General features: G+C 53.7%; 2 protein-coding genes across 2 annotated transcripts; both read right to left on the bottom strand.

Annotated features, from left to right (window-relative positions):
* Positions 1–1,507: 1,507 nt before the first annotated feature.
* CFAP251 (cilia and flagella associated protein 251) lies at positions 1,508–20,979 on the bottom strand. The gene is made up of 21 exons (XM_068412940.1): positions 20,854–20,979; positions 19,338–19,451; positions 19,046–19,186; positions 17,867–17,976; positions 17,271–17,379; positions 16,758–16,838; positions 16,213–16,290; positions 15,688–15,732; positions 15,132–15,349; positions 14,340–14,525; positions 12,295–12,542; positions 12,054–12,202; positions 11,135–11,308; positions 10,641–10,825; positions 10,021–10,132; positions 9,652–9,815; positions 7,040–7,130; positions 6,687–6,830; positions 3,776–4,004; positions 2,455–2,556; positions 1,508–1,656 (listed from the first exon to the last, which is right to left on the bottom strand). The coding sequence occupies exons 1-21, from the start codon at positions 20,977–20,979 to the stop codon at positions 1,508–1,510; spliced, it is 2,955 nt and encodes a 984-aa protein (XP_068269041.1).
* A 2,350-nt stretch (positions 20,980–23,329) lies between these two features.
* On the bottom strand, positions 23,330–27,047 carry PSMD9 (proteasome 26S subunit, non-ATPase 9). The gene is given in 7 exon segments (XM_068412760.1): positions 23,330–24,155; positions 24,511–24,566; positions 24,568–24,600; positions 25,129–25,230; positions 25,710–25,897; positions 26,691–26,793; positions 26,881–27,047. Coding segments are annotated over 7 exon segments (624 nt in total). The 5' UTR covers positions 26,995–27,047; the 3' UTR covers positions 23,330–24,127.
* Positions 27,048–27,973: the final 926 nt, after the last annotated feature.

The following is a 27,973-nucleotide window of genomic DNA, read 5'->3' as shown; positions in this document are numbered from 1 at the left end:
CGCCGTGAGGGGCTGGCGGGCGCCAACGCTGGCCCGGACGCCTGGGTCCATTTGTCGGCGTCGAGGGGGTAGAGCCAGGGGGAGGAAGAGGGGCGAGGGGCTGAGGAAGGGGCCGGGGAGACCGGGACGCCTGGCTGCCCCTCAGCCGCCGTGGCACGGCGGGGACAAACCAGCGGGGAGCTGCCGGGGGAAGGCGGCGGAGCCTCCCGCGGAAGGGTGCCCATGCTGGGGAGAGTTGGCTCCGCGGCTCCCCGTCCGCCGGCGCTGCGCGGCGCGGAGCAGCTCCGGGGGGCTCCGGCGGTGACTCGCATCCGACCCGCTCGCCCGGAGCTCGGCGCAGGGATGCCGGAGCAGAGCCCCGCTCCCGGGCAGCCGCTCCAGGATGAGCAACAAGCCCTTGTGCAAGTCGCTGTGACAGTATTGCAAGACCTGGAGCGTGGGGATTGGCAATGCTTCCTGTGAAGCAAAACATCTGCCTCGTTAAACGGGATACTTAATAAATGTATAATAATGCAGAATTTTTTTGCAGTGGTCATAAGGTTTCTCAGCTGCCTAAAATAATTCCAGTAATTTCCATGGAATCAGGCTGGTTTTAAGTGCGAAGCGGAGCTCTGCAGAAAACTTCTCCTGTCGCGTACCCCGTGTACTCCAGTCACGGTGCTGCTGGACTCCTTCATTAACTTGCACCTAGCGCACACCTTGCTGTTTGTACTACTTGTACAATCACAGATACTTTCAGAGTACATAACAGCCATCTCTGTTTAAAAAACATTGCCACTGAAAGGAACGCTTCTTAAGGGCCTACATTATTATTCAAATTGATGCTGAGGATGATGTAAAGAAGGAAGCGTGTTCAACAGCACTTCAATGATCTTTCCACGGCAACTTAAATCAGCCTCATTATGCTGTTTATACAAACAGTAAGATGCCGTCCCATTGGTATTACACTGCTAATTGGAACTACTACCTTCAGAAAGAAAAAGTAAGATTTAAAGGCCAAAATGGGAACCTGGTTTTAATGCCTATCACAGCATTCCTTTCTTTACTGAGGTCCGTTGGATTTGTAATTACAAATCCATTCTAACCCAGCCAAGCATTTTGTACACTACATTTATCAATGTATTTAATCAATACAATACTTTTACATTGCTCTTTTGCTGTCAGGTTTCACAAATAAATACTGTCTTAATGTAATGAAAATAGACTGCATCTGGCATAAACCCACCTGAAATGAATTCTAGGAAGGTTCCAGCCAAGGGTAGGGGCGGTCAATGCAAGAAGACAATGTGGCAGCTACTGCTTCACTTTCTACAGCCACCCCAGTGTTTGCCTGTATAGGTTTGATCTCAGAGGTTTGTGGCATGTGCTAAACTGGGGGCTTTTTCTAGAGTTTGATTCATATGAAACCGTGTGATCTTTACTTTTTAATAAACACAAAACACAATTTTTGAAGATAGTTTAGTACAGGAGACCAGAAGGTAGGAACAAGTAGGAAACTTTGTGGCAGCTATGCCTCTGTGTCTTCACAGACCGAAGATTCATCGCTTTTTTCTGTTCTTTTTTCTGGTTCAGCAATAGGTAAGCCAAGAATGTCAGCAGCGAATATCTCTGCCGTGATTTCCTCAGGAATTTCTTCTTCAGTCAAAGCTGCTGCACCTGGATAGCAGTCACAACAACACAAAACACACAATAGCAATGTAAAAATGGCTTCCCAGATCAGTAAAATTTACAAGCAGCAGTAACTGGATGGAATGCTTTCAAAGATGTACAAAGTAATCGTGAAAAAGTATTGGTTTACTAGCTTAATACTTTATGTATTCATATCAGGCATCGAATCTGCGAGGCTGCAAGTCTCACCTTGCTGTAGATCCCTACCTCAGAAGAGTCAAGGGGCCAAAGGCTCTGTTGATTACACACGATTTTAGGACCCCAAGGAATCCGGGGATTTCAAACTCGGTTTGCGGTGCTAGGCAGTTCCCTTCAGGAGCTGCACCTTCGCTCCAACGGCCCTAACCAGACGCTCTTCTGGACTGGGACATGAATTGTACAGAATTGTGGCACTTCCCAACAGTTCCCACTACAACGGGCAACGGCACTTGGCTGAAATCAACGCTGTCATTTGCGTATTGTAGGATTCCTTTTTGCCTGTGGACTTTGGCGTGTAAACCTTCTACTATGTGTGTTTCTAATTTCAGTTCCAAGCCAGCAGATAACGAGCAGTGTAATCTTGTCAGGTCCCAGTTATATTTCACTGTCCATTCATTTTTAGATACGCCCATGCAATTGCTGCATGGATGAAGGACTATCTATAGCTCTATGACTATTTTTGCAATCCTGTCTGAGAGTTTTTGACAGCTCTTGGCCTAACGGGGTAATGGGCTTGCAATTTAAATTATTGTGTTTGGGAACTGAAGCGATCCTGCTTCCATGCTGCGTGGAATGCTCATCCTGTACCTGAGGGGTCGTAGGTGTCCGGTTCAGATCCTCCTCGCCCAGGGTGCTTACGCATCAGGGTGGTCAGACACTGCGCCAGCTCATCCTCTGTCATGTGCTCTCCTGGATGCAGCAAAGCAAAACCAGTTACGGTGTCGTTAGCACAAAAACTAGAAGGGAATTCGAACCAGAACAGTGTAAGAATGAAACAGGACGGTTTGAAAGAGGATTCGGCTTCTCTGAGATACAGAGATACTATCACCAATCGAAACGTGTGGTCCCAGTGCAGGAAAATGTTGATCCTAAGAAAAATTGTTCTTGCATTTTGGGAAAAAATGTTTATCAAAGGAGAAATTCTGATCCAGACAGCTCTTTAAGCTACATCGCACTTGCAGGGGCTTAAGCTTCTGTTCCCACTGAAGAATCCCTGGCACAGGAGAGACCACAGTCCGTGTTGCCCCGTGTCCATGGCTGTAGCCATTTCCACACAGAGGAGGAGGAGGAAGGTGCAGGAAAGTCTAGATCTAGTGTCCTGGAATAACCTGGACACAGCACTTGTTTCTGGTTAGTGGCTGGCTCATGCCCTGAAGCATAATGTTATAGGTCTGTTATGAAACTGTTCTATCTAATGTATCTATTTATGGATGTTCACACCATCCATACAACAAACTAACCTTTCTCACGCTAGTCGAATCCTTGGTTTCCAAGGATCTTTGTGGCAAGGAGTTTTGCCAGGTGATGTACTGAGTAAAACAGCATTTCCCTTTACCTGTTTGAATGTTTAGCTGCACTAAATGCTCCCTGCTTTTACAACAGGAGCAAGGCAATAGAAGTTCATTATTTACCTCTCTACGGCATTGGCCATAAACATATTTATATATGCCTTTGCAGAGCTCCCTCTGATTCAGCTGAACTAAACCTTCCCCTGTTTTCATCTTTCACACACAGATTTAGTCCGGGACTGGCCAATTTCATCCCTTCTTTCTTGTTCCCCTTTTTTTCAGTTTTATACTCCCTTTCTGGAGACTGTGTGACTGGAAGAGAGAATAATGATGCAGATCAGGGTATACTGGAAGAAGGACACAATTTGCCAAGATCCATACTCATCATTTGACAGCCAAGATACTTCAGGCCAGCAGAGATTTCCAGAGCAGCAAAAGAAGTGCAGCTGAGATGATAGATGTGATTATTCAATTTAAAATTCCAAGACAGGCGGCTCCACATGCCTGCCCTGGTTACCAAGCTATAGTTCCAGATTAATTTTTTGCTGCAGTGAATACGTTCTGAAATTGAAGGCAGAACTAGCAAGCATAAAACTAATATTAGAGAAGAAATAACTCACCTCTGCGCTGAAGCAGCAACAGTAAGTCTCCTCTGTCAATAACTTTGTCTCCATTCTCATTATCATAACCAAGAACCTGAAACGCTCGTTGTATGTTTTTCATTGACAAGCCAAACGCAGGTCGATGATTTATATAAAGTTTGATAAAATCCCCGAAATTGATTTTCGTCACTTGTTCTCCAGTATCCACATACGTGCTGAATTTTACTTCATTTATCATATCTTCAATCTAAAGATCAAGGCAAGACAGATTGTGTCACGTTTTCTTTTTGAAGAGCATCAGGCCAGTTTCTGATCTCATGAATGCCAATGTACCATAACCATGCACCCACTGGTACCACAGGTGCCATGACCACGTCCCAGTAATAAACCAGCACTCAACAGCTGGGGGTGGACATGGCTAGCGGTTACAACGACGTGAGGTAAAGACGGGGGCAGCGGATATGTAGTCATTTTGGATTTCCTCTGTTTGCTTATGACAGGCACTGGGTGACTTTGCAGCTGTTACCGGTACCTTTGCCACAGCTGCGTCTCCACTCTGGGGACAGTGGGCAGGCAAACCACAAACCAGTAAACACAGCACCCCGCTGCAGAAGTACATGCGTGAAAGTCCCAACATAACCAGGCTGCACACAGCCTATACACACCCTGGCTGGCGTAAGCAATCTTTCCCCGCCCCGATATGTGTCTGGTGCCGTCCTGCCACTGCACAAGCCAAATCTGAAATTTGCTCAGTGGAGCTGACATCCTGCACAGCTGGATCGCTCGCTCGTCTCTCGGGCAAACGGGCAAGCACTGGCCGTGCTGGATACTGGTGGCTTTCCTGCAGTCTGGTGCTGTGAGTCAGCCCCGTTGGCAGCTGTGCAGATGCATGTCTGAAAGGCAGGATCTGCTCCATGCCTTCATTGTACGCCGAGAGGCAGCGCCTTTGGAGATACACGGGCAGCGGGGAAATGCCAGGAGAATTCCCCGTGCCAACACGTACCAAGCCTGCTACTCCCCGGGAAGGGAAGCTGATGCAAGATCTCCCTGGGGAGGACTTCACATTCAGCCTTGGGCCGTTGTCCTTGTGTCACAAGTTTTTCAACTGAATGAAGCCCAGGGAAGAGGGAAATCTCAGCCTTATATTTTTCCTGTTTCGAATGTCACGCCACACAAGAACAGTCATTTTCACTCAGCTCTGGCTGATCTGAGAGTAGGTTTTATATCAGCCCCACTGAACTACAAAAGAAAAACACCAATTCCCAAAAGCTTTGCTAGTCAGCCCAAGCTGCCTTTTCTCCCTCATGCTTTTCCTTTATTAAAACACTCTAGGGAGAGATGAACTTTCTCTCTGGATTTTAATACTGCCCTGCCTGCTTCAAGAAGCAGACTGTAGGTTGCCTGGTTTCACAACAGCTTAACACCTCTATTTCCATACCTGAAACGCTGTTTTCATTTTGATTTGGGGCAGGGGGGGTTAAGAGTTATTCTTCCAGAGACATTTCCCAGGGGAATATGTTCTCTCTGTCCGCAAGAGGTGAAAATGTAATAACCCAAGGAAAAGATCTAACAAAGTACGATGGGATAACATCACAGCTCGACAGAAGGGCAAAGCAGTCTCAGCTCAGACAAACATTTGCTGGTTGCAAGGGCTCCAAAGCAAGTCTGTTAGGTGGTGGCTGTGGCAAAGGTCCCACCTCCCATCTGCTGGCTCTGCTGGCAGAGAGTGTGCCCGGGCAGATGGGGTGGCACTGACTCACAGCACCATCTCAGCAGCCTGTGGGGTTCCTGTGCAACGAGAGATGAACGCAGCCTCCCCCGCAGAAAGATGAAGGGAGCACAGCGATGTACTGCTTCCCTTGGGAGAACCCCTTCTGTGTTAAAGGGCTGTAACTGGTGCAAAGAGGTCGTTATTTAAATCTCCTTGCATCAGATTCAGTAATTTTTTTTTGTATGCGCTTTAATTACCCTTTTGCCACGTTACAACATTACAAATGAGATTTGTATACAATACAAACTGCCTTGTAGAAACAGCCACAGAAGGGGAAGCAGCAGCACCCTTATTAAATCAGTTGTCTTTGTCTGCTGTAAAATGTGAAGCTAAAAAGCTCTTGAGAAATGTTTGATAGGAAGCTCCACTGCTGCAACCTGAAAGGCAAGCTCAGAGAGAGCTTCTGCAGAGTTTATCAGTTATGAAAGAGCTTTAAGTTCCATGGGAATAAAAGCTGCTGTCTCCATCTGAAATCATTCTTTCATCAGTCCCAGGCAGAACAAGAAAAAGAGGCTCTGTCAATGTTCCAGAGAGTGACTGCATGGAGCCGGACATTCCCACCCGCACTGGTAAGGTGTAGGACGCTCTGGTTGAGTCTCCATTCAACCTGGAGGGACTCGGCCCATGGCCCACCAGCCCCATGCTGCATGTAAAGCAGCTCAGCCAGCACTGGAAGTCACAGAGAGACCAAAGCACATTGCTGCCTGCACACAAGGTACTTTAGCCCATGGACTGTGGAAAGTTGGAGGCTGATGCCCTTGGGAGCCGGAGGAAGATTCATTCCCCAAGTTTCTCGATTCACCTTCTGAAGAAACCCACCTCTGCAGAGGTGGCAGAGCACTCAACCTCCAGAAGACCAAGGTCATCTTTTGTTGAAGACTTCAGAACCACCAGGCTCCAGGTTTGCTCAGCCTGCCCCTGCAGTTGCCCAACTCTCAGATGAGGAATTACTACTTTTTGAGAATTTACAGCCAGATTCTGACCACTACTATATTGATGTGGATCAGGTCAAATACACTGAAAGCCAGCAAATACAAATATACTCTGGAGCCATCCAGCATGACAGTGGTCAGAATCTGGCCCTTGGGACATTTGGTAAATGCAATCAATCTTGCTCTTTTTTTCTTTTAATAACAACAATAAAACCAACTGACCGACCTTTTCCTCTGATGGATAAAATCCCATTGCTCTCATTACAGAAGGAATTTCCTCCAAGGGAATGTGCGTTGACACCTGTCTGGTCTCCAGTGTATCGATCCCATGATTGTGCAGCTGTGCATAGTAAAAAAAGTCTTCCATTTCCTGCGAGGGATTCAAACAAGATACTGTAAAGCTCAGTTACCAACAGGCGTGGAAGATAAGACTTCTTTTAAGATTTGCTAACAGGCATATCAATGAGGTTGCTGTTAAAAGCGAGCTGGACAAAAAATAAAGAAATGTCGGGCCTGTATAAATGCATCTTAAACTCCAACCAGATGCTGCCAGACAGTGTTCACGGTGAGCATAATTACCCTGAAGAATTCGCCCTCTCTGCCGCCATCCAGTAGGCTGTAGAATGGGATCAAGTCCTCCCCACCCAGGGAAGCAGCAGCATCCAAGGCACTGGCAGAAGCAGAGAAAAGAAGGTACAGGAAGGGTTCATGTGAGGAGAGACTTCATGTTTCCCTTTCTAGTCATTCTTCACAGACACTTTCAATAAATAAATAAAATCCCTGGGCCTCAGAATTCAGGACAGAAAAGCATTCCCTTCAACCCTGTACTATTTTATCATCAGCCTGCACTTCTACAGCATATTTCATACCCAGGTTTTACATACAATAGCACAGTGTGGGAATTAATTATTACTGAATGGTCCTCTTGTTTAGTGGAATGAGCACAGGGCTGGGAGCCAGGAGCTTTTCCATGGACTTGAGCTTGGTGTCTGGCATTTAGCTTTTCTGCTTCCTTATAGAGACATTGAGGGAGATGGATTAGCTAGATCAGCATTTTTGAATGTGCAGAGAGGGCTGGGGCTTGGCGTTTGCAATAAACCACGCCAACCTGAGCTCCCCGCTCCTTGATCTAACACATTCTTCCCCAATAACTCAGTGCAACCCATTACGCGACTTCCTCTGCCGTAACGGGTGACTGTGTCACAGGTGCAGCCTACAGTAAACAGAAAGCATCTGAGTGCCACCTCTTTGTTTCAATTTCATAGGCAGCTGGAGCCAAAAGAATCCGTTCAGCTTGTGCAGATGAAAAAGGAAACCAAGCCTGGTAGCGCAGTCACGGCGTGGTGTTGCCACGTAATACCCCGCGCCTGGCAGCAAGGCTGCGGCTTTCACGCACACCTCTCTAGTGCTGCTTCCACTGTTTTTTTTGCAAGCTTCACGCTTTTTTCTTAATTAAGTTATTTGGGTATTAAACACAGTGGAGATGCACAAGATGCCAGAAGCAGCAATAAAATGATAATTAGCTCATCAAGAGCTTCGCTCTGAAAACAAATTACATAGAAATTCAATGTTGCCTGGACCCTGGCCAACCATTATAAAGAAGGATCATTTATATTCTATTGCCTTCCTTAAAATGTCGCTTATTCTGCCCGCCGACTGCTTAAGCCACACAAAGTGGAAAAGAAAATAAATAAGCCCATTGCTTTCCCATCCAGGTTTCCTTTGTTCTGGCACATGAAGGTGAGCTGGTTCAGCACCCTTTGGGCTTTCCTCTGAGTGAGCAGCACCTGCAAGAAATGTTTTGGGCAGCCATGCTGGCGAGGGGAGAGCCCTCTCTGCCCCGCACACGCATTGCAACGGGCAGCTTTGGTCCTTGACATGCAAAGAAACCAAAATATATATCCTGCCTTTGTCACGTTACCCGCCTGCCCCGTGGGAGCACGCGGCTGGCAGCGCTGCCCGAGGGAGACTGCACGCTTCCAGAGAAAGGCAGAAGAAACCTGGCAGGGTTTATCGCCGACGCACCGGGCCAGAGCCTGGAAATCCTCGTTTGCAAAAGCAGCCTTCACTCCTCCAGCCACCCCATTTACTGCAGTCCATTTACTCATGTAAGCAAAGCTTTATAGGATTAAGGTGGCTTGTCCTAAATCCAGTCTTCAAATGCAGGGGGGATTTCCTGGCAAATGCTGGCCCATCCCATTTGGAGAGCAGACACTTTCCAATCAGCAGCCACCCCATATGCTCCTCCTGCAGCCAGTGCCACTCCTCTGATCCCCTGCCTAACCCCGACAATCCCCCATCACACTGGCCAGGCCCTCACAAGGACCAGAAAATCCTCTGCTCAACTTCTTCCCATTTGGGTACCGTTTCCCAAACTGGAGTATTTTATAGGCGCTACTGCCACCGCCGGCGAGGTCAGCTGGTTTAATCCCCCCTATTGACTATGTGGCTACATCACACAGAGGGGAGCAAAGCCCCCCCCTAAAAGTGTGTCCCTCCTGTTTCAGCTGCCACCCCACATAGCTGCTTGGGGCCTGATGGGTCATTGCAATCTAGGCTGACCCCATTGCCACACCACCATCCCCAGGGTGGCACATGCCCACCATGCCGAGCTGTCTGTAGATGCTAAGCTAGAGCTTTTGGAGACCTGGTGTGAACGCAGGGCCTGAGGCTCCACTATTCTTATACCCAGGTGCAGGCCACGTGTCCAGGAGCTGGCAGCCCCCAGGGTTGAGCAGAGATGCTGCCATCCTCAACTTATGCTCCTCACAGTGAGTGGTGGGTCTCCTGCTTGCATGAGTGCTGGGACCTGCCCTCCACCCCGTGAGTCCCCTTGCCAGATGCGTTTTGTTGGCTTGGTCGTGAGCACAGTGTTGTGGAAGGAGAGCGAAGCTGCAGGGCTTCGTCACCTGTCCCAAAAGGACCGTTCTCAAGAGAGCCCTGCAAAGAAACGCTCCCCTTGCAGCACCCTGCCGTGTTGCCCCATTGGTGCAGCACTGCCCTATACACCAGGATAAGCACAGAAATAGCTGGGAGACCTGGCTTTAACTCCTCTGGACACAAACAGAGACCTTTTAGGACAAAAGCCCCATTCTCAGTGTAAATGCTGGGGAACATTTGCTTCAGCTGTGTTGGCCAAGCAGCTGTGGAAAGCAGTAACAAGACTCCTTTCTCCAGCCTGCAGTACTCACTTTAGGTTGACCTCCCATTTCATAACAGTGCAGTCGTTCCCGCCCGCTGTAAAGACGTAGCGTCCATCGTAGGAGCTAGCGAGGTCAGAGACACCATCTGGGTGGCAAATGAAAGCTGAGGACTTGTGGGGGTTGCCATCGACAGGCAAAATCTGCAAGCCCACCTGTAAGGAAAGAGGGAGACTGGGAGAGCTGCAGGTCCCACGGGAGGGCTGCACACCAGGGCAGTGCTGCATCCTCCTCCTGGGAGCTCGCTCAGCTCTCAGGCAGGACCAGCCTACTCATGGTTTCATCTGCAGTGAAATTCCCCCTGGGACCACCACCTCTACAAGTGGCTCTTGTACAGCCGGGGCAGATGAGGCTCCGTACCTTGTCCTTTGTAACGTATGCCAGATAGGACTTCCGGGGGTCCGTGGTGCTTGTTGGAAGGATTTGTATCTTCTCCAACGGGGAGCCATAGGTTGGTCCCAAAAGGGTCTTTCTAAAGGCAAAAAACATTTTCATCCATTCTAGGGCTCACAAAACATTCTTCCTCTCCACATGGCTGCTGCGCACAAGGATGGGTAGATATGGGGAGGTGCAGTGGGTGCAAAGGCTTGGTACTATTGACTGAGAGGACAGAATAGGACAAGGTCCCTGGCTAAAAGGGACCACACTGGAGCCAAGAGAGGAATTTAGTGCTCAGGGATCATTTAGTCCTTATGCTTTGCTTGTGTGGGCTCCTGTCTCTATATCTGATGTCCAGCTGCTGCGTCTCAAGTCCAACATGCTGGGCAGACCAAGACCCACCTGCAGCCACAACCTTACCGGATGACATGCTAGCGAACAGCAGAGTGGATACAAGGATGGAGCAACCTGGGGGCCCTAGAGTCATCCCAAGATCTGCATCACGGATGGCAAACATGCTCATGGCTGGGAGTAGGGCAGGCATTAGACAGAGGAGAACATAGAGTCAGCATGAGAGTCCTAGGCTTGAATCTCTCCTCTACCTGCACATTTTGGTTGTCGTGTTGTAGAGCTTCATTTTGTAGTGGTTGTTGGCAGTGAGGATAAAGGACTCGGTGCTGAGCTGGGGGTACCAGGCCAAGCACAGGGGCACAGCAATCTGCTCTATCCGGTCCTTGTGCAAGACCACCAAGTGGTCCTTCCTGCTGCTGTTCAGGTCATATTCAACCTGGAGGGAAGACAAGGAAACACAGCAGCTCCCCTGTGGTCTGCCAGCACCCTGGATTTTGCTTATTAACTGGCTCAAGCATCCCTTGCAGCAGCTGGGACGAGCAGCGCACAGTGGCAGAGCCTCAGCCCTGAACCCTGGGCAGATCTGCCCTGAGACCAGGATGAGAAACAACCCCCTGTGACAGAGCTGGTGGGGAGAGGGTTAGGAGCTGCAGAACCAAAGACTGAGTCTCCCTTGATGCCCTTGTCCAGCCCCCGACTTTAACCACAAAGCTCCACTGCCCTTTAGACTTCCACATTGACCTACCAGCTGCCGGTCCTCCCCGAGGCTCAGGAGCCTGGGCTCGTTACTGTCTAACTGGACCCCAAAGAGGATGCCCCGGATGGGTTTGTAGTGGGAGTGCAGCCCAGCCAGGTGTTCCCAGCGTCCGGTCCCGTGTCGCAGGACTCTCCTGTAAACAGTCACTGAGTATTTCTCATCCTGGAACGACAGCGCAAAGGTCAACGAGCCACAATCCCGCGCACATCCCCTGGCTGACAGCAGCAGCTTTGCATGTCCCCTCTGGGCTCAGCTCGGCCCTTTCCATTCTGTGAGTCCCACCAGGAGCGTTGGCGTCACAGCAAGGATAACCCTCCGTGTCAGACAGATTTGGGCAGCGGTCCTCAGCCTGGCCGGAGCATCCTAGCTGGCCCGAGGGCATTCCCTGCGTGCTCTCACAGCAGAGGGGCAGTAAATCGAGTTCAGTGATTCCCCAGAAATCACGAGGGAGATGCTTCCCGCTGCCGTGCCCTGGCAAACGTGAGTGAAGGGGGAGTCTTTTTCTTTGTACAGATCATCACCCCTTGCTACAACCTCTGTGCCAAACTGCTTCAACACTTCTGCACCAAGGCGTGGGACCAAGGGAGCAACCCCCATCGCAGTGCACCAGCCAGGAGGAAATCCCTGCTCCGGCCCTTGCTCCAGCTGGATGCAGAGCTAAGACTTGTCGCTAAAGTTAGTGATGGGACGCTGCCAGCAGCGGGTCTGTGGAGCTGCTGTGACTGGTGACGTTTTTACAGAGTGAGTCTTCAAGCCAGGAAAAGCATTTGAGAGCCACAAAGCCCCCGGGGAGGGACAGCCCTCCGCACCACTGGCTCTGCCGTACCTCAGCAATTCCCAGTCCCACCGAAAGCTGTGCCACGAGCTGCGCGTGTAAATCACTGAGAGGAAAAAAAAACAAGCTTACGGCAGTTGCGAAGTAATCCAAATCGTGAGAGAAGCTAACGTGAGTTACGGGACCATGCGAGAATTTGAACTCTTTGCTGCTGGACTTGAGGGAAATGGCATCGAGGACGTAAACGCTTCCATCAGTAAAACCAGCGGCCAAAAAATAACCTGAAAAGCATGCCAGAAAACCCTCATGGCATGATCGCTCCTCCCTGGAAGCCCAGTGCTTGGCACACAGGGAGGTCATGCGGCCAGGATACCTTTAGGGTCATAGGACAAGCACTGGATGCCGGCCTGGGTGAATATCCTGCTAACGAGGTACTTGGTCTGCTGGTAGTCCCACACCTTCAGCAGCCCACAGTGGCTCCCCACAGCGATGAGTTCCCGCCGGGGGTGACAGGCGATGGCATTCACAGCTTGCTTCGCCTCTTCCATGATTTTTTCAAAGTTTGTCGTGTCTGTTGCAACATGGAGCACGGTTGCGTCAGAGGTTGAAAGGATAAAGTTCCTGTTTAGTGTGAGAGAAACAGAATTTGATGAATCAGACTCGCTGGCTCATGTCCCTCCAAGCTATATTACACATCAGTCTCTTTCTGGCAACTTAGTTGGATGGTCACTTGTATTTTGCGACATGCAATATGCAAACAATTCGTGACCTGGAAGGCAGGTGGCAATTTGCATTCATGACCTGGTAAATCTCCACAGGAGGACACTGGAGCTGGTTACATTTTCTACTTGGGCAGGCAAGCCCGAAGATGAATGACATCTGGGTAGCTTTTACCATTTGCAAGTCACTGGTGTGTGAGACGGACAAATGAGCAATTGAAGAGTCTCTGAATAGGCTTTTCACATGTCTCCATGCCACCGCTGTCAGTGGCTCCGCGTTGACCGCGCTGCCACGGACAAGGTCAGAGGAGGGTTTCAGTCCTGCGCCGCAGACAGAGCGGCCGCCCGTCTGTTGGCTCAGCTGTGCCGACCGTAACGCAGCGGGGAGAGTCCCGCTGTGTGATGGGTGATGTGTAAAGCAGACATCTGAATAATTACACACGTTGCAGAACAAATATGTATCGTCGTCAGTCCGCCTGAGGACTGAGTCTGGGCCCAGTTAAAGGGTCAGGAGAGGACTGCACAGAGATCTAGGAGCCGCCCAGACAGACGTGCGTGGCCGCATCACACGGGCAGAACGAGTGGGGAAAGGGCAGCCTCTGTGCCAGCCGTCCCGTGACAGCCATGGTTTGTGCACATCTGGCCCGGGTGCTGAAGGATGCTGAGCCTTTTGCACGCCTTAGCTGGGCTCTTCAGCCATACCTGATCCCACCAGCCTGGTGAGATGAGCAGGCTCAAGGCTTCCCCTTTGGTTTTCTGCCTTTTGTGCTGCCCAGAGCAGCTGCAAGTGGCAGGAGCTGCAGCAGAGACCCAGGAAGAGGGACAAGACAATAGAGACCAGCAGGGAAAACCAACCTGTGCCCCAGGGCACTGCTCCAAGCTAGGAAGGAATCTGTCCTGAATGGCTAGGGAGGAAAACACGTGTGGCTGAGGACAGGCGTTGCCAGGAGAGCCTGAACAGCACTGACAGACAGATGGTTTGCAGGCTGGATTGAGCCACAGAACAGCTTCATCTGGCCTACAGACTTCCTATAAATCCTCAGGCACTGCTACGTCATGCAGAGGGGCAGAGAAGAAGGGCCAGTGATGAGGCTGGGCATGTCCCAAGGTCCTGAGTCCGTGTGATACAAACCAGCACCGGTGCCATCGCTGCTGGGGTGGTCTCTGCACCACCACAGCCCTGGTTATCTTGCCCAGCTGTGATAAAATCTAACTGGAAATAGCCACCCATGGGAGGGGTTTGGGGGGATTAAGGGGCCAAGTGGGAGCTGGAGGCTGGGCATTAGCACTGACCAGCTGATCATCTCTGTGCCTGCGTGAATGCTTCCCTCACCTGCACCAAGGCATCACATCAAGTTCAGAATTTATGATGTGCTGGGGGCCACCTGGATTTTGTGGCTGCTGGGAGATGCCTGGAGGCTGTGCAGTCAGAGGGGGCTGCCCAGGAGACACCCCCCTCCTTGTCTCTGGTGGGACAAATACCCAAAGCAAAAGTCTGTGGAGAAGGGGTATAAAGGGGCACATCCCCTCCCTGTCCTGCCTCCCTGTCCCTGTCCTGCCCAGAAGCCTGGGTACAGGGCTGAAACCTGCTCCAGCCAAGGCAGAAGCCCATGGGGCAGCTTTCAGCTGACTATCTCCTCAGCTTTCAAGCTGCAGGGCAAAGGCAGGAGAAGACCTGGGTTCATAAAGGGGCACTGACCTGGGGATGAAGGGCTGGCTGCTGGTGGTGCAGGAGGTAGAGCAGGCTGGGGAGGCACCAGGAGGAGGTTTGGAGAAGGAGATGGATCGAATGGGACCCACTGTGCAGTGGCTGTAGCAGGTGAGGAACCGGAGCTGCCCATTGTAGAATTTAACCTGACCTTTCACATCACCTGTTACTATGCAGCTGCAAGGAAGGGAAAACTTTTAATCCACACACTGATTGAGAACTCCCAAATATTTCTTGAGTAGCATCCTTGGGCAGAAGCAAATCTCATGCACTTGTGCAGAGGAAAGGGGAAGAGAAGAGCCCCGTACAGGCGTGCAGGGGGCAAGCCCAGGGCTGTGCAGAAGCCACCAGGCTCTGCTGTGACCCTGCAGTGTCCCCTGCCCTGTCCCCAAGGCTGTCAAGGCATTTGGTGGCTGTCTGCTCCCTCTGCCGGTAACAGCCCGGAGCCTGAGCAAGGCTCCCCCACCACCCCCCGTGACCGTGGCAGCCCAGTGCCTGAGCCACCCCAGCACAGCTGGGATCACATCACCAGGAGTGTTCAACTTTTTTTTTTTTCTTTTTTCTTTTTTCTTTCCCCAGCCAAATTCATTGCTGGAAAACCCAGAGCAATGGCTCATAAATCAGCAGCCCTTTCCTGCATGAATTTCCCTGGTCCTCGCACGCTGCCAAGTGACTTAAAACTGCAACACTTGGCCGTAGTTCATCGACATTAGCTCCACCGTTCCTATGGCTGAGATGTCTGGGGACTGCACCTACAGCTATGGAAAACCGCCGTCCCGTTACCTCTCAAACACCTGGAGCACAGTCAGGCTCTCCTCCTGCAGAGGCACCAGTTTGATGGGCTTCATGCTGTGCGGCTTGGCCTGCAGTTCCTTGGAGGGGGTGTGGGGACCAACCACGTCCCACACCACCAGCTTCCCAGCCGAGGTGGCCGTCAGAGCTTGCGAGTTGTTAAAATGAAAAACCGACTGGCTGAAGCGTCCCACCACACTGTTGAAGGTCTGAAGAGAGAGCAGAGAGGCTGTGCATTGGTCCTGGCTCTTCCCTCCTCAAGCAGAGATGTTCCTGCTTGGTCCCTCCATGGGACATTCCCTCTCTGTCCCATGGCAGGACCATCAGAGGCAAGAGCCCCAGGAGAAGGTGCAGTGGGGCATCTCTGGGAGTGAGCAAGCCCCTCTTGACCTCAGCTCAGGCAATCCTGGCTTGTCCCCTCAGGAGACCGAGGGGGACAGGCTGGGGACATGGCCACATGCTTTTGCTTAAGGGGATGGGAAGGGGCAGTGCTGCTGCCAGGAGGAAAGCCAAGCGGGTGACATGCTGCGGTCCCCCCCGCGCTCACCTGGCCGCTCAGGAGCGGAGCTCCGTACTGCAAACCGGCATCACCCTGGGGAAAGAGGAGAAAACATCCAGGACAAGCGTTTTGGACCTGTGCTCTGCAGCACCAGCGTGTCCCCTCCCCAGCATCTGGGCACTGGCCCTGCACCGCGGTGACCAAAGCAGGGCTCCTGGGGCAGAGAGGTTCCAAGACCTTCCAGAGAGCACAAAACCCCTCTCCCTCCACCCGCTCCTCTCCCAAAAGCTGCTGACCGGCGCGAGGGACCCGAAGGGCCCGCGGGAAGGGACAGGCAGCGAGCATGGCTGCCACAGCGGGGACCCACCCGGCGTGGGAGCGATGCTCTGCCCAGGCCACCGTGGAGCCTGGCGAGGGCAGGGGCTGGGGAGGGTGGAGGAGGCGAGGGCAGGAGCGTGACCCCGGTCGTGGGCAGCCATCCGGCCCCGCAGCCCGTGCGGCCCCCGCGCCGCCTCCCAGCCCTCGGGGAGCACATCCAGCACCAGAAACACAACTTCCCGCGTCCCTACTTACCCACAGGTAAAATATCACCTGGGTTTTGCTGTTGCTGACAAACTCATAGGGATTTTGAGGGTTAAAAATGACATAATCCTGAAATGAAAAGGTGAGAACCACGTTAACGCCGAGCCGGGCGATGCTTTCTGCTTATTCTTTCATGCGAAACATCTGCTTTTAGCCAAACCCCACTTCACCTCCTGCGCTGAACTGAAAACAGGGGGCAAATTCCCTGTGAAACACCAGAGCTGTGCTCTCCTGCGAGCTGGGACAAGCCGGCAGGGCTGGGGCTTTTCCTGCCCGTGCCAGGGCTGCGCTGGAGGACGCCCCCCCCAGGTCCCCTCCGTGTCCCATGTCTGTCAGGCAGCGGAGGAGCAGCAATAACGGCCCCGAGACCCTCCGCTGCGTTGGGGTGCAGCAGGGACGGGTGCGATCCTGCCTCCCATCTCCAGCCAGCACCCACCAGCAGCCCCGTACTGGATGGGGACACGGGGTGCCAGCGGGAGCAGGTGAGGATGGGGCTGCCCAGCCCAGCCCAGCCACGCTCCTCTGCACCCACTCACCTGGTACCCAAACTCAGGCCTCAGCTCCGTGCTGCACTCGGGGCTCTCTGTGGGCGAAGTCCACCTCCAAACACAGACTCTCTGGCAGAGAAGGGAAAACCCAAGGGACATGTGTGGCTTTCTGGGAGATCGAGGGAGTCAGACAAACCCCATTCCCTCCAGCTGCAGGGGACGGGGGGTATAAAAGACTGGAGCAGGATAAACCCAGTGTGGCATGGCAGCAGAGAGCTTAATTTCAGGGAATAACAACAGAAATTGCTTCAATGGAAGCGCGTTGGAATCAGAAGGTTTTATCCCAACTTAAGATCCATTTTCCCAACCCCACAGAATTCACTTCAGTGAACCCCAGGTCTGTCTTCCAACGGCTCAGTGAGAACAAGCCATCACTCTGCAAACCTGCTCCACCTCCCTTCTGCTCTCCCCATCCCAATTCCCCCCTCCCCTTCGCTGCACTAGGAAAAACTCCCAGGGCTCTACCCCACAAGGCTACGAAACAGGAGATATTCTCTTTACCTGCACTGTACCAGTGCTAATAGTTGCCAAATACTTCACATCCTGGGAAATAGCGATAGCACTGACCCCGTCCTCCGGGTGACTCTCGAAGATGGTGCGCACCGGTATCCTACGGAGCAAAGTACTCGTGGGGGCTTGTGGCAGCACAGTGGGTTTGGAGCAATTGCTCAGCAAAATCTGCGGCACAGCGGACCCCGGTCTGCGCGGCAGGGAGGGAGTCTGTGAACTCTGGTGCTGTCACCCCCCCGAAGCGGGAGCAGCCAGCACCGCTGGGCCAGATGATGCTCAGCATCCTCGCCGTCCCTTCCTCCCGAGTAAATGGCTCAGGGAAAAAAGTCACCAGCGGTCTTTTCAGAAAATACTACACCCTGGAGATGTGATGTGATTCTTAGTCCGGGGGAGCTTGGCCACCTCTCAGTGTCCCGTGGGTGTGGGTGATACGAGCATGATGAAGCCCTCGGTTCACTGTTGGCTCCTCGGCCACTATAACCCGTCCCCGTGTTCCTCCCATTTCACTCTCAGCTGAGGCTGGAGTCAGTCCTGAGCAATTTACTGGACACAGGAGGTTTCCAAGGAGGAGGTTCCCGGGAGCTTACCCAGAGAAGGAGTCCCACACGATGATCAGAGCATCTGGTCCTCGGTCAGCGGTTGCAACCCAGCGCCTGTCCTCACTCACACACAGGCAAGAAATGGTGTTTGTGTGGCCCTGGGGAAAGAGAAGCAGCAAAGTGCCTCGGGGGCTCCGGACCTGGTGGCTGTTTAAAGCATTCATCAAACTGCTTCTCTCATGACCCCCCTTGTCTTCCTTCCCAAGCATCCACCATTCTCCTCCTTCCAGCCCAACTTTGACATCCCATTTTTCACAGGCTCTTCTGAGCCCATCACCGTGTCCCTGTGCCTTGCTCTGGCTGTGGCTCCTCAGGCCAAGGAGCAGCAGAGAGGAGGGGGCCATGACCCACTGTCTACATTTAGCCCACACCCAGGGCTAAACAATAACCAGTTTTTCTCTCACCCAGTGTCCCTTCTGTGACTGAGGAAGGGCCTTGGGAAAAGGAGGGAGACTTGTGGGTTAAAGTTAAACAGATTTAATAAAATAAAGAAACCAGTATCAATGATAATACAAAACACACAAAATTATACTTAGCTACAGAGTGCTGGCAAGTTGCTCCAAGAACAGCAATCATTGGGAATGCAAAAGAGAGAAGAGAAAGCAGAGAGCAAAAAAAGCACCCCCTCTCCCCAGCAGGCTTTGCCTTTTGTGGTGAACTTGATGTCAATGCTACAGAACACACCTGTGGGCCAGCCTGAGTCAGCTGCCCTGGATTTAACTGCTAATGGCCCTGATCACCATGGCTGGCCACAACCTGAAACAAAACCTAACAGAAACTTGATTCTATAAATTTTATCCCCACGAAACCAGGACACCCCCGTGCCATTCGCCATCACCGCTGCAACCCAACACAAAGCGCCTTCCACCAACACGCGCTGGGAATGGCACCAGGCGTGTGAGCAAACCGATGGCTCCTTTGCGTGAGCTGCTCCTTGGGTCGGTTATAGGTGCTCCCTAAGCACCCTCATACCACAAATGTAGGGAACACCCACACGTCGTAGCTGCCATGGAGGCTGCGGCAGAGCCCATGGACCGCTCCGGCTGTGAGCACGTGGAGGGCACCGGGGAAAGGGTGGGAGGGACAGAGTTCGGGGGAAGGAGAGGAGGAGGAGGAGGAGGAGGAGGAGGAGGAGGAGGAGGGAAGCACGCGGGCCCCATGCCAGACCTGCAGGTGGTACTGCCTGTTCCCCAGGATGTCGTGGATGACCACGGTGTGGGAGGAGACGTACAGGAGCACCCGGTCCTCCCCGTCCATCAGGCTGTGCACGGCCAGGCTGCTGTTGTAGCCCCACACCCAGGACAGGCTCTGTGGGGAAGAGGCAGAGCTTTTGTCCCTGACTCTTAGTGGCCAGGACCTAAAAGCCACAAAAGGTCTCTGGGGCCATGGGAGGGAGCTGGGCAGGAGCACCAGGTGCTGTGTGGATCACCGTGGTGGCACCGTGCCCACTGGTACTCACGAGGGGGTGAAGGCTGGTCTGCCTGTCCTGGAAGAGCATCCCCGGCATGGCCGCCCACACCGAGCTGGCAAAGCCGTCGTGCTGGCCATCCTCCCCGCTCCTCTGCTGCATTTGCTGCTCCCCACAGCCTGAGTGAGGGCTGGAAATGCCCCCCCTGGGCTCAGGCAGTGCTGGGGGAGGTCCGGGGGGTCTGGCACCCTCCGGGTGTGTTGTTCCAGAAGTGTCTTCTCCCAGAGCAGCCCTCAAGGTAGTCGTGTCTTCTCTCCCATCCCAGGTGCTGGGCAGAGTGCCTGGGGTCCCCATCCCTGAAGGAGACTGCAGGGGAATGAACGGTGCGTCCTCTTCAGCATCCTCCAGTGCTCCGTCCTTCTCCTCGGCAGCAGCAAGGGGGTCCTTGGAAAAGGAGAGAGGTTTCGGTGGGTGCTGGCTCCTGGGCTGGTGAGGCTGCTCTGCAGCTAGTGGGAACACGCCCCAGCACATCTCAGATCCAACCTACATCACTCTCAGAGCAGGCTCTAGTATCAGGATGCTCCCCTGCCCCTGTCCAAACTGCCTATGAATTTGTACCAGAGGAAAAAAATACCACGGAAAGTTTCCCATCAGTTGCTCCTTCTCTTTCTGCACATCTAATCTTGCCCTCCTGCACCTCCACAGCATCCCGTGTCTCACACCAGCACTTCTTCCAGGCAGCTCCTGTCACCTGGGCTAAGATGCCTGAGTTTCTCCTCCAAAACTAACCTATACGTCCCTCAAAGGCAAAAAGTCTGGCTTTTTTGCTGTCTATCCCCTGACTATTCCCCATGCAATGGTGATTGATTGCTGCAACAGGGCACACGGTCACGGGTTGGAAAGGGCACGATGGCAAATTAAGGTTAAAAACAGGGGAATGGGGTCCTGGGACTGGGGCCAAGATGGCTGCAAGGGCTCTGCAGTGATCCCAGCTCTGCTGCCAGCACCTCTTGCCATGCTGCCCGGTGAGCAGAGAGAGGGTAAAAATCCCACCAAGCCTTCCTCAGCCCCTCGCCAGCCCATTAATAAATGTATTAAATAGTCCCGGGGTGTCAGAGCTCACAAAAGCCCCCGGACAGGCTTTCCCCAGCCTGAGCACTGGCCACTTTAATCTTGCTCTTAGGATCCACATCAGCTTTTCCCTCTCCCCAAGGGGCTACTGATTTTCTACAGCAATCTCTCATGCAAGGTGTAAACCTCGTGTGGACATTGTTTCCGAGGGAGGTAAGATAACACTTCATTCAGCGCAGGGACGAGGCCGGTTCCCTCCTGCTCATGTAACTCTCGGGCAGCTCAAGTGCTCAGCACGTATTGATGGCTGGGCTGAGACTACGTAGAGGCTGCATCTGCCGAGCCCCGCTGGCAGGGTCCCCACTCCGCCTCCCCGGGGATATCTCAGGAGAAACCACGTCCAGGAGACACCGTCCCCCGTCCCCCATCCTGGAGCCGGGGGCTCTGCAGCCAAGGACGCTGTGTGGGGCAGGGCTTGCCCTGGCACTGCCCTCACCTGCTCGGGCACCGCGGCCACCTCCTGGGCTGTCTGTCCATCCTGGGACATCTCCATGGCCTCGCTGCTTATGCCTGTTCTTCCCCCAGTTGGCTGCTCTGGTGTAACTTCATTTGACCCATCCATCTGCACCTTCACCCTCCTTCCAGGGCACTGGGGAGTGGAGATGCTCTGAAATACTCCCCACCCAGGGTTTGCCTGCACAGCGACCTGGAATTTGGTACAGCAGGAGGAAAGGGCACCTGTGAAGCTGGGCAACGGGTCCCAGAGCCGCTTTTCAGCTCCAGTAATGCCCCTGCCCAGCACAGCCCTGGTGACTCCAGGCTCCCTCCCCATCTGCCTGCATGCTGCACTGGGCATGGACGTTTCCCCTCAGATGGGGTTTTGTCACCGTCCCCGTAAGCAGCAGGGCTGCTCCTGGGCAGCAGCTGGTTCATCTTCAGCTTCACAGGTCTGGACTTGAGCCAGCACCTAAACCTTGTGCACAGAAAGCTTTCACGGGAGCGGGAAGGGGACCCTGGGAAAAACCCTCCCTCTGGCCCCTGCACCAAGACGGATGCTCGAGGACAGCCATGGCCCCACAGATCTCACCGGGGTCACCGCAGAGCCATTCCCGGGCCCCCTCCAGGCTTTGGTGCCTCCCCAGCTGCCCCAAGGGACCCCCCTGGGGACCCACCGCTCACCGTCACACGGGTCCCGCTTCTGTTTGCGTCCAAATATCGTTTCCAGGCAACGGCTGCCACCAGCGACAGCCCCGACAGCGCCGGGGGAGAGGGGGGGCTTGTACGAGGAGAGAAGGGGGGACCCTCCTCATCCCCACCAGCTGCACGAGGAGGCAGCGCTGACCCCCCGCCCAAAGCAGGACCCTGATGGCGCGGGGGTCGTTCAGCCCTTCGCCCTGCCCAAGCCTAAACCCTGCTCGTGGCTGTGACAAAGCCCCTCGTGGCATCGCCAGACCCCTTCGGGACCGACTCCTCGCCTGCCCAGGGAACGCACGAGGGCTCTTTACCTGATACCCCCCCACGCATGGGGTTGTGGGCAGCTTCTGCTCCCTTGGCACCCCTGAGCAGGACAGGCAGAGCAAAAGCGAGAAGAACCAGCCTCCGAACACTGCCAGGTCCCTCCTGCTGTCCCCAGCTCTGCCAGGATGGCGCTGGCACGAGGCCCCGTTCCCGGCGATCACCCCAAGCTATCGCCTTCGCCACCGCAGATAATCAGCTCTAAGTGCTCCCGACTGTTGACTTCAGCTTTGCCGTTAAGCTCAAATAATAACAAATTTCTAAATCTGATTTGTTTTTCCTTCTGCCCAGCAAGAGCCTCGTACCCTGCTGGGAGAGGAAAGGAATTTCGTTATCAGCTCCGATGATCTCCTCGACCGAAGAGGCTGCGGCACGGAGGCTCGTCGTAGAACACGGCTGCTCTCAACTCCTCTAGCACAACCCACTGCTTCGAGTCAGGGGAGTTTTGTGGCTCAGGAGCAGGAACTTGGTCCTTAAGCCCCGTCTCTGCCCGGTGCAAGGCGGCAGCTTGTTCAGTGCATCAGCACCTGCACACGGAGCTTGTTCAGCTGCAGCTTTCCTCCCCAGCAGCACCCAGACCCCGTTCCCTGGTCGTACGGGATACAGGGAGTCAGCGCTGCTCCCCGGCACAGAAATCCTGGTTATTCCCACCGAAGGCGGCTCCTCTTCTGCTCTGCTCCTGCGGCAGAGGTTATCTAGACCCAGACCCAGCTGCCCATTGATACCAGATTTATCCACATACTGACATCTACATCCCATTTCATAGGGACAGAAGACAGGGGCAGCTTGTGGACAGACACTGCAGCAGTACCTACAAACATGAAAACCTCTTTTGTGAAAAAACAAGGCTCCCAAACCCGATACCACCTGCATTTAGAAATTCTTGGTTTACCCAAGTCTTTTGCACATGCAACAAAGGGTCCCAAGACACCTCCCAGTCTGTTATTCTTCAAGAAAAGAGCTGGAGCAAAACAGTGCCATGTTTGAGCCCTTGTAAAACCACTTGCAAGCCCAGGGTGAGGCTGCGTTTGATAGGGGTTATTTAGATACCATCCAGAACGCTGCCATGGGCTGCTGCAGTGATGGTCCCACTGTCACACCGTGAAGCCTGCGAGAACCTGCTCTGGGGGGCTGTACGCTGAAACACAAACGCGTGAAACACAAACCCACTCAGCGTAACACAGAGCCCTGCATGAGTGATTTAAGTCTGGGCTTTAGTCCACTTTTTCGGTCTATTTCAGGTCTGGTTAGTAACAATTATAACAAAATTGCTCATTCCTTGTGATGTGTTACCTCCACCACAACCTGCTTATGAAGCACTAATGAAAGACTTGCACCTTACCTGGGCTTCAGCTCTGGAAGTTCACGGGGTCATGATTTTGTGTCTGTGGAGATCTGCGTTTAACCCACCCAACCTGGCCCATAATTATTGCCCGAAATAATAACTTCTACAAGAATGGAGAGAGGCATAACTCAGTTTTATTGTTTCGGGAGAGTATTTTGAAGTTCAACTGGAAACAAGCTTACAACAAACCAATCACCCCTGAAATCCCCTTGAAGAGTTTATACACCCTAAAACCAACTACCACAAATAAACAAATAAAAAAAAAATATATAAAAAAAAGCCAAATCAGAAATACTTCTATCACGACTATAAGAACTACTAAAAGTAAACCAAAGTAGAATTATAACCCCTGTTCCTTATCTCAGTAACTTAAAATAATGAGGCATTCCAAAAATTCTTTCATCGTGTCTAGGAGCTTTAAAAGTTGTGGTAACGTGGGGAAGACAAAGCATCAAACTTGCTTATTTCTTGACTGTCTTTTACTATGACAGACACCAAAAAGTGCTCTGGGACTTTTTAGCGTATATTACAGGATGCTCAGTGAGGAATTTTACGGGGATAAAAAAGGAATGCTCTGGTATCACCAAGTAAGAGCATTTCATGCTCTTTAGAGCCTGCATCAAGTGAAGTTTGGGTCTCTCTATAGCCTCATTCCAAATTGATACAAGGTGTAAGAGATGAGAAGCCACATCTTGCAACTCTGCAAGCTACGCCTGAGGAACCAGCGCAATTCTGAACCGCACGCAGGCCCTGCTCTGTCAGAATCTCTTCAGACTCGGTGAGTCTGGCACCTAGAGGTCACAGCCTCTGAAATGTTTGTTCCAGCAAAAACATGTAGGGAAGTTTTCAAACTAGATTAGAGTCCAGAAAGCAGGCACAAAGTTCAGCGTTATTGTTTTCCAGGCAATGGTCATCTTTGCAAGGGAATGATATGGCAGCTGAAAAAGAAGAGGGTAGAAGGAAACATTAAAATCTCAGTTCTCAAACAGGCACAGGAGATCTGACATGGGGCGAATCAGACCCACCACAACCCTCCTCCATCAGTTTCCTCTACCAGACAAACCAGCCGCTGAGACCTTCCTCCCTGTGCTCATGTTTGATGCAACTCGCCTCCCCGTATCGCTGCACAAAACTGCCAGCCTCCAGCTCCCAGCCAGTACCCCCCAGTGAAGCCCGTCAGAGCGGGCAGCGACACGTGCTGAGAGCAAAGCACAGAGCTGGCGTGGCTGCAGGAAACGTGCTCTGAGCTGGGTGAAAGCCTCATCCCTTCTGGTAAGTGAAACAGCAGCTTACCCCAGGAGGCCCTTCCCGGCCCAGCGCTTCGGAGTCAGCCCCACGTGCACTTTTTTTGCCGCTGCGGATCACGGTCACACTCAGGGGTCTCTGAAAGGGAGAGAGAAAAAAAAAAAGAATAAAGATGGCAACTTTCCATCACCAAGTCAACCCTCTTCTTCGTTCTTTTGCTGAAACACCAGAAGAACATTAGACCCAGGGGAGCTCTTCTTCAGCAGCTCCCATTCCCATCCCTGCAGCTAGGTCTGACAGAAGAGAGCATTGGGTGGGGACGCATCTCCAGGCCATCTCTCCCTGCCACTATACAGCACTCAATGGCTGTGGCAGCTTCTTTGGCCAGTCCCCGAGGGTGGCACAGCAACACAGCCTGCTGCTGCAGCAGTCCCCAGGGCAGAACAGACAATATGATACTCACAGTGAGGAGCATGCACCTCAGCTCTCTTCTACCCAGCAGCAATTAGCTCAGTGCTGTGAGAGAATAAGGCTACAACAGCACAGACTGAATCTGACACAGCTTCTGCCATGGAAATGATGAGCCCAGAGATTTAAGGTCCACAGACAAAGCTGTGGCTAACAGAGACAGGCAAGAGAATGCAGTTACAGCAGAAACGAGCTCACCCCTTCGCTGTGCTGCACCACTGTGGCGATGTTCTGCAGGTTCTGGAAGTTGCTTACGTTGACAGAACCAAACTCCACAATCTCATCATCGACCTGAAGCCCCTGGACGGAGATAGAAGAGAGATGAGCATCTGCCTTCTCCAAAGACAGGTAATGTCACAGGAGCACCCCCTTCACCCAGCCACATGGCGAGAGGTGTGCTATGACACTACTCCTCACCACTCAGGCAACTGAACTACTTTACACCTTCTCTGGGTCCTTAGAAAGGAGTAAGTACTCATTCCTCTGTCCTACTTTATGGGAAGAGAAATACTAAGGCTGGAAGAGTCAGTGAGGCCCTGCAGGAGCTGTGTGATGCACGGATACAGCTGAGAAAAGAGTACTCATCTCATTCCCATACAGTGACCAGTCTATTCACAGGACATCTCAGTGTGACAGAAGAAAAGGGGGGGGGGACAACCCTAATCAACCCCCCAACTTATTCCACTTATTAACAAGAGACAGAGAAAGCCACCTGCTATGGTTTCTCTCTAGGTCCAGAAGAAGCCTTCCCCGTGGGCCACGAGGCCCCACCAACTTACCGAGACACTCGCAGGAGACCCTGGAGTCACCGCGCTCACTTTGGCGAACGCCTGGGGCAGGCTCTGGCTCATCGCCTCGGCCAGCGCCTCCGCCTCATCCTTGGCGTGCTTCTCCTTCTCCCTGGCGTGCAGCTGGTGCAGGGCTTCCTCCACCTGCTTCATCAGGGCCTTGTGATCGTTCTGCAAACCTGCGGGGGACACCAAGAGCAGAAGCAAGTTACATCCAAGGGTTCTTCCTCAGCACACGCTCTCCTCTGCAAATACACAGAAAATTATATTCTGGATGTGTTGGATTTCAGCATCTGCGGGCTGCTGGTGCCGGCCCCGCTCACGCTTCTCGGTAGAAGTTAGTCACAGAAAAAAACACCCTACAAATGTCGGTGAGCACGCATGGAAGCGGGGCTCGGAGGCCCACAGTCACCTAGAAATCACCGAGCAGATGAAGTCTTTTTTCCATCAAGTCACGTACTGTTACACATCTAGAGCACCAGCCACCCCCAAAGGCAAGGCACAGGCTAAGCCTGGGCAGAAATAAACGCCGAGCTATTTTTTACCCAAAGCTTATTCTACAAACACACAAAACCGCCGCACAAACCCCGCAGGGCCCTGCAGCGGACCCAGAATTTCAACGGTGCTGCAGGAACACGCGGACAGAAGCGTTTTCCTGACTGAGCTGATGGGCAGCGGCTACGGGCACAGAGCAGAAGGATCAGAAAACCAACTCGGAGCCCCCCGGGCTGTTGGTGTGTGAAGAATTATAATGACCAGGGGAACGATGCGGTATTTAAGTTACTCAAACGGCTGCACGGTTACAAACAGGGATGTTTGTTCCCGGAGCAGAAGCCCGCAGGTCTCCCACACAAGCAAGTTTTGCTGGTTCATCCCTGCCGGAGGGAAACGCTCCCGGCACCGGGAAGGGGCCTACCGGGAAGGGAACTCCCGGCCCCGGGCAGGAGCCGCCGCCCGCCCCGCCCCACTCACAGATGATGTTGTGCCGGGCGGTGCGCACTTGGTAGAGGTCGATGTCGTCGCGGGGGAAGCCCTCGGCGTCCACCAGCGGCTCGTTCATCCCGACGCCCTTTTGCTGCGAGGGAAGAGGCGGCCGTGAGGCTGCGAGACGGCCCCGCGCCCCGGCCCCGCCACCCCCCGCCCGCCCGCCCCGCGCACTGACGGCCTCCAGCAGCTCGTAGCAGGCCTTGATCTGCGCCTCGAGCTCGTCCTTCCTCTTCACCAGCTGCTGCACGTCGCTGACGGTCACCGTGCGGCTCCCGCCGGGCTCCGCCATGGCCGCGCCGCAACGGGCGCCGGGAGCGCGAGAGCTGCGTCAGGGGCGGCGGGGCGGGGCCGGCAGCGGGAGCACCGCCCGCGGGGCGGGCACCGGGCGGGGCCGGGGCCGCGGGGGCAGCGGGGGCAGTGCCGCCGTGGGGTGACAGAGCGGTGGCAATGACAGGAGGTGGCACCGCTGTGACGGTGACATGAGGTGGCACAGCTGTGACGGTGACAGGAGGTGGCACAGCTGTGACGGTGCTATGGGTGGCACAGCTCTGTCACTGCCACAGGGTTACACAGCTGTGACGGTGCCACGGGGTGACCCCGTCCCTGCCGCCGGCCCCGCTCCAGCCGGTGCCCCAGTGCACTTGCAGGGACAGCGCACGGCAGCACAGGGCCGTGTCCCCAGGGTGTGTGGCAGCAGGGGACACAGCCCACCACCAGACCGCCACGCCGCTGACAGCCACCCAAGCCCCCCGCGCTCGCCCTCGCTGGCCCCGCCGGTGGCTCCGGCTCGCCGCCCCTCCCAGCCGCGGGGTGGTTGTGCACCGGTGTTCCCCGTGGCAGAGCTGCTGCCTGTCCCCTCCTGCTGCTGCCACCTTTCGTGGACCCCCGCGGCGCCGGGCACACCAGAGCTGACGGTGGCACCGCGTGGCCCCAGGCCTGGACACCACGCACACAGCTGGGCTCTGCGTGCAGCCACTGTCCTGGCTCAGCGTTGGCCGGGGCAGGACACGTCCCCGCGAAGGGGTGAACGTCCCCAGGGGCAGGTGGGAGGGCTGGGGGGGGACGTGCTGCCATGGTTGCATCACCCCACCACAGCCCTGGCACACTCGGGGCCGGGGAGGCTTCGCCGCGGGGTGAGCAGGCTTCATGCCGCAGAGCCTCGCACGCTTGCGCGCTCCGTGTTCGACCCTGCTGTGCCACAGCCAGGACTGGCCCCAGAAAGCCACCGGCGGGACGGTGCTGGCAGCTCCCGGCCCAAACCAAACACG

The sequence above is a fragment of the Nyctibius grandis genome, chromosome 14 (genome assembly GCF_013368605.1).
Source record: "Nyctibius grandis isolate bNycGra1 chromosome 14, bNycGra1.pri, whole genome shotgun sequence".
NCBI lineage: Eukaryota > Metazoa > Chordata > Aves > Nyctibiiformes > Nyctibiidae > Nyctibius > Nyctibius grandis.
This window is presented reverse-complemented; position numbering and strand designations above follow the sequence as displayed.

Excerpts from the sequence above, each read along its gene's own strand:
- CFAP251 (XM_068412940.1), bottom strand. The coding sequence starts at position 20,979 with ATGGATGGGTCAAATGAAGTTACACCAGAGCAGCCAACTGGGGGAAGA. Across the intron at positions 15,350-15,687 it reads CTCCGCTCCTGAGCGGCCAG|ACCTTCAACAGTGTGGTGGG; the intron begins GTGAGCGCGGGG and ends CTCTCTCTTCAG. Across the intron at positions 6,831-7,039 it reads GAGAGGGCGAATTCTTCAGG|GAAATGGAAGACTTTTTTTA; the intron begins GTAATTATGCTC and ends AATCCCTCGCAG.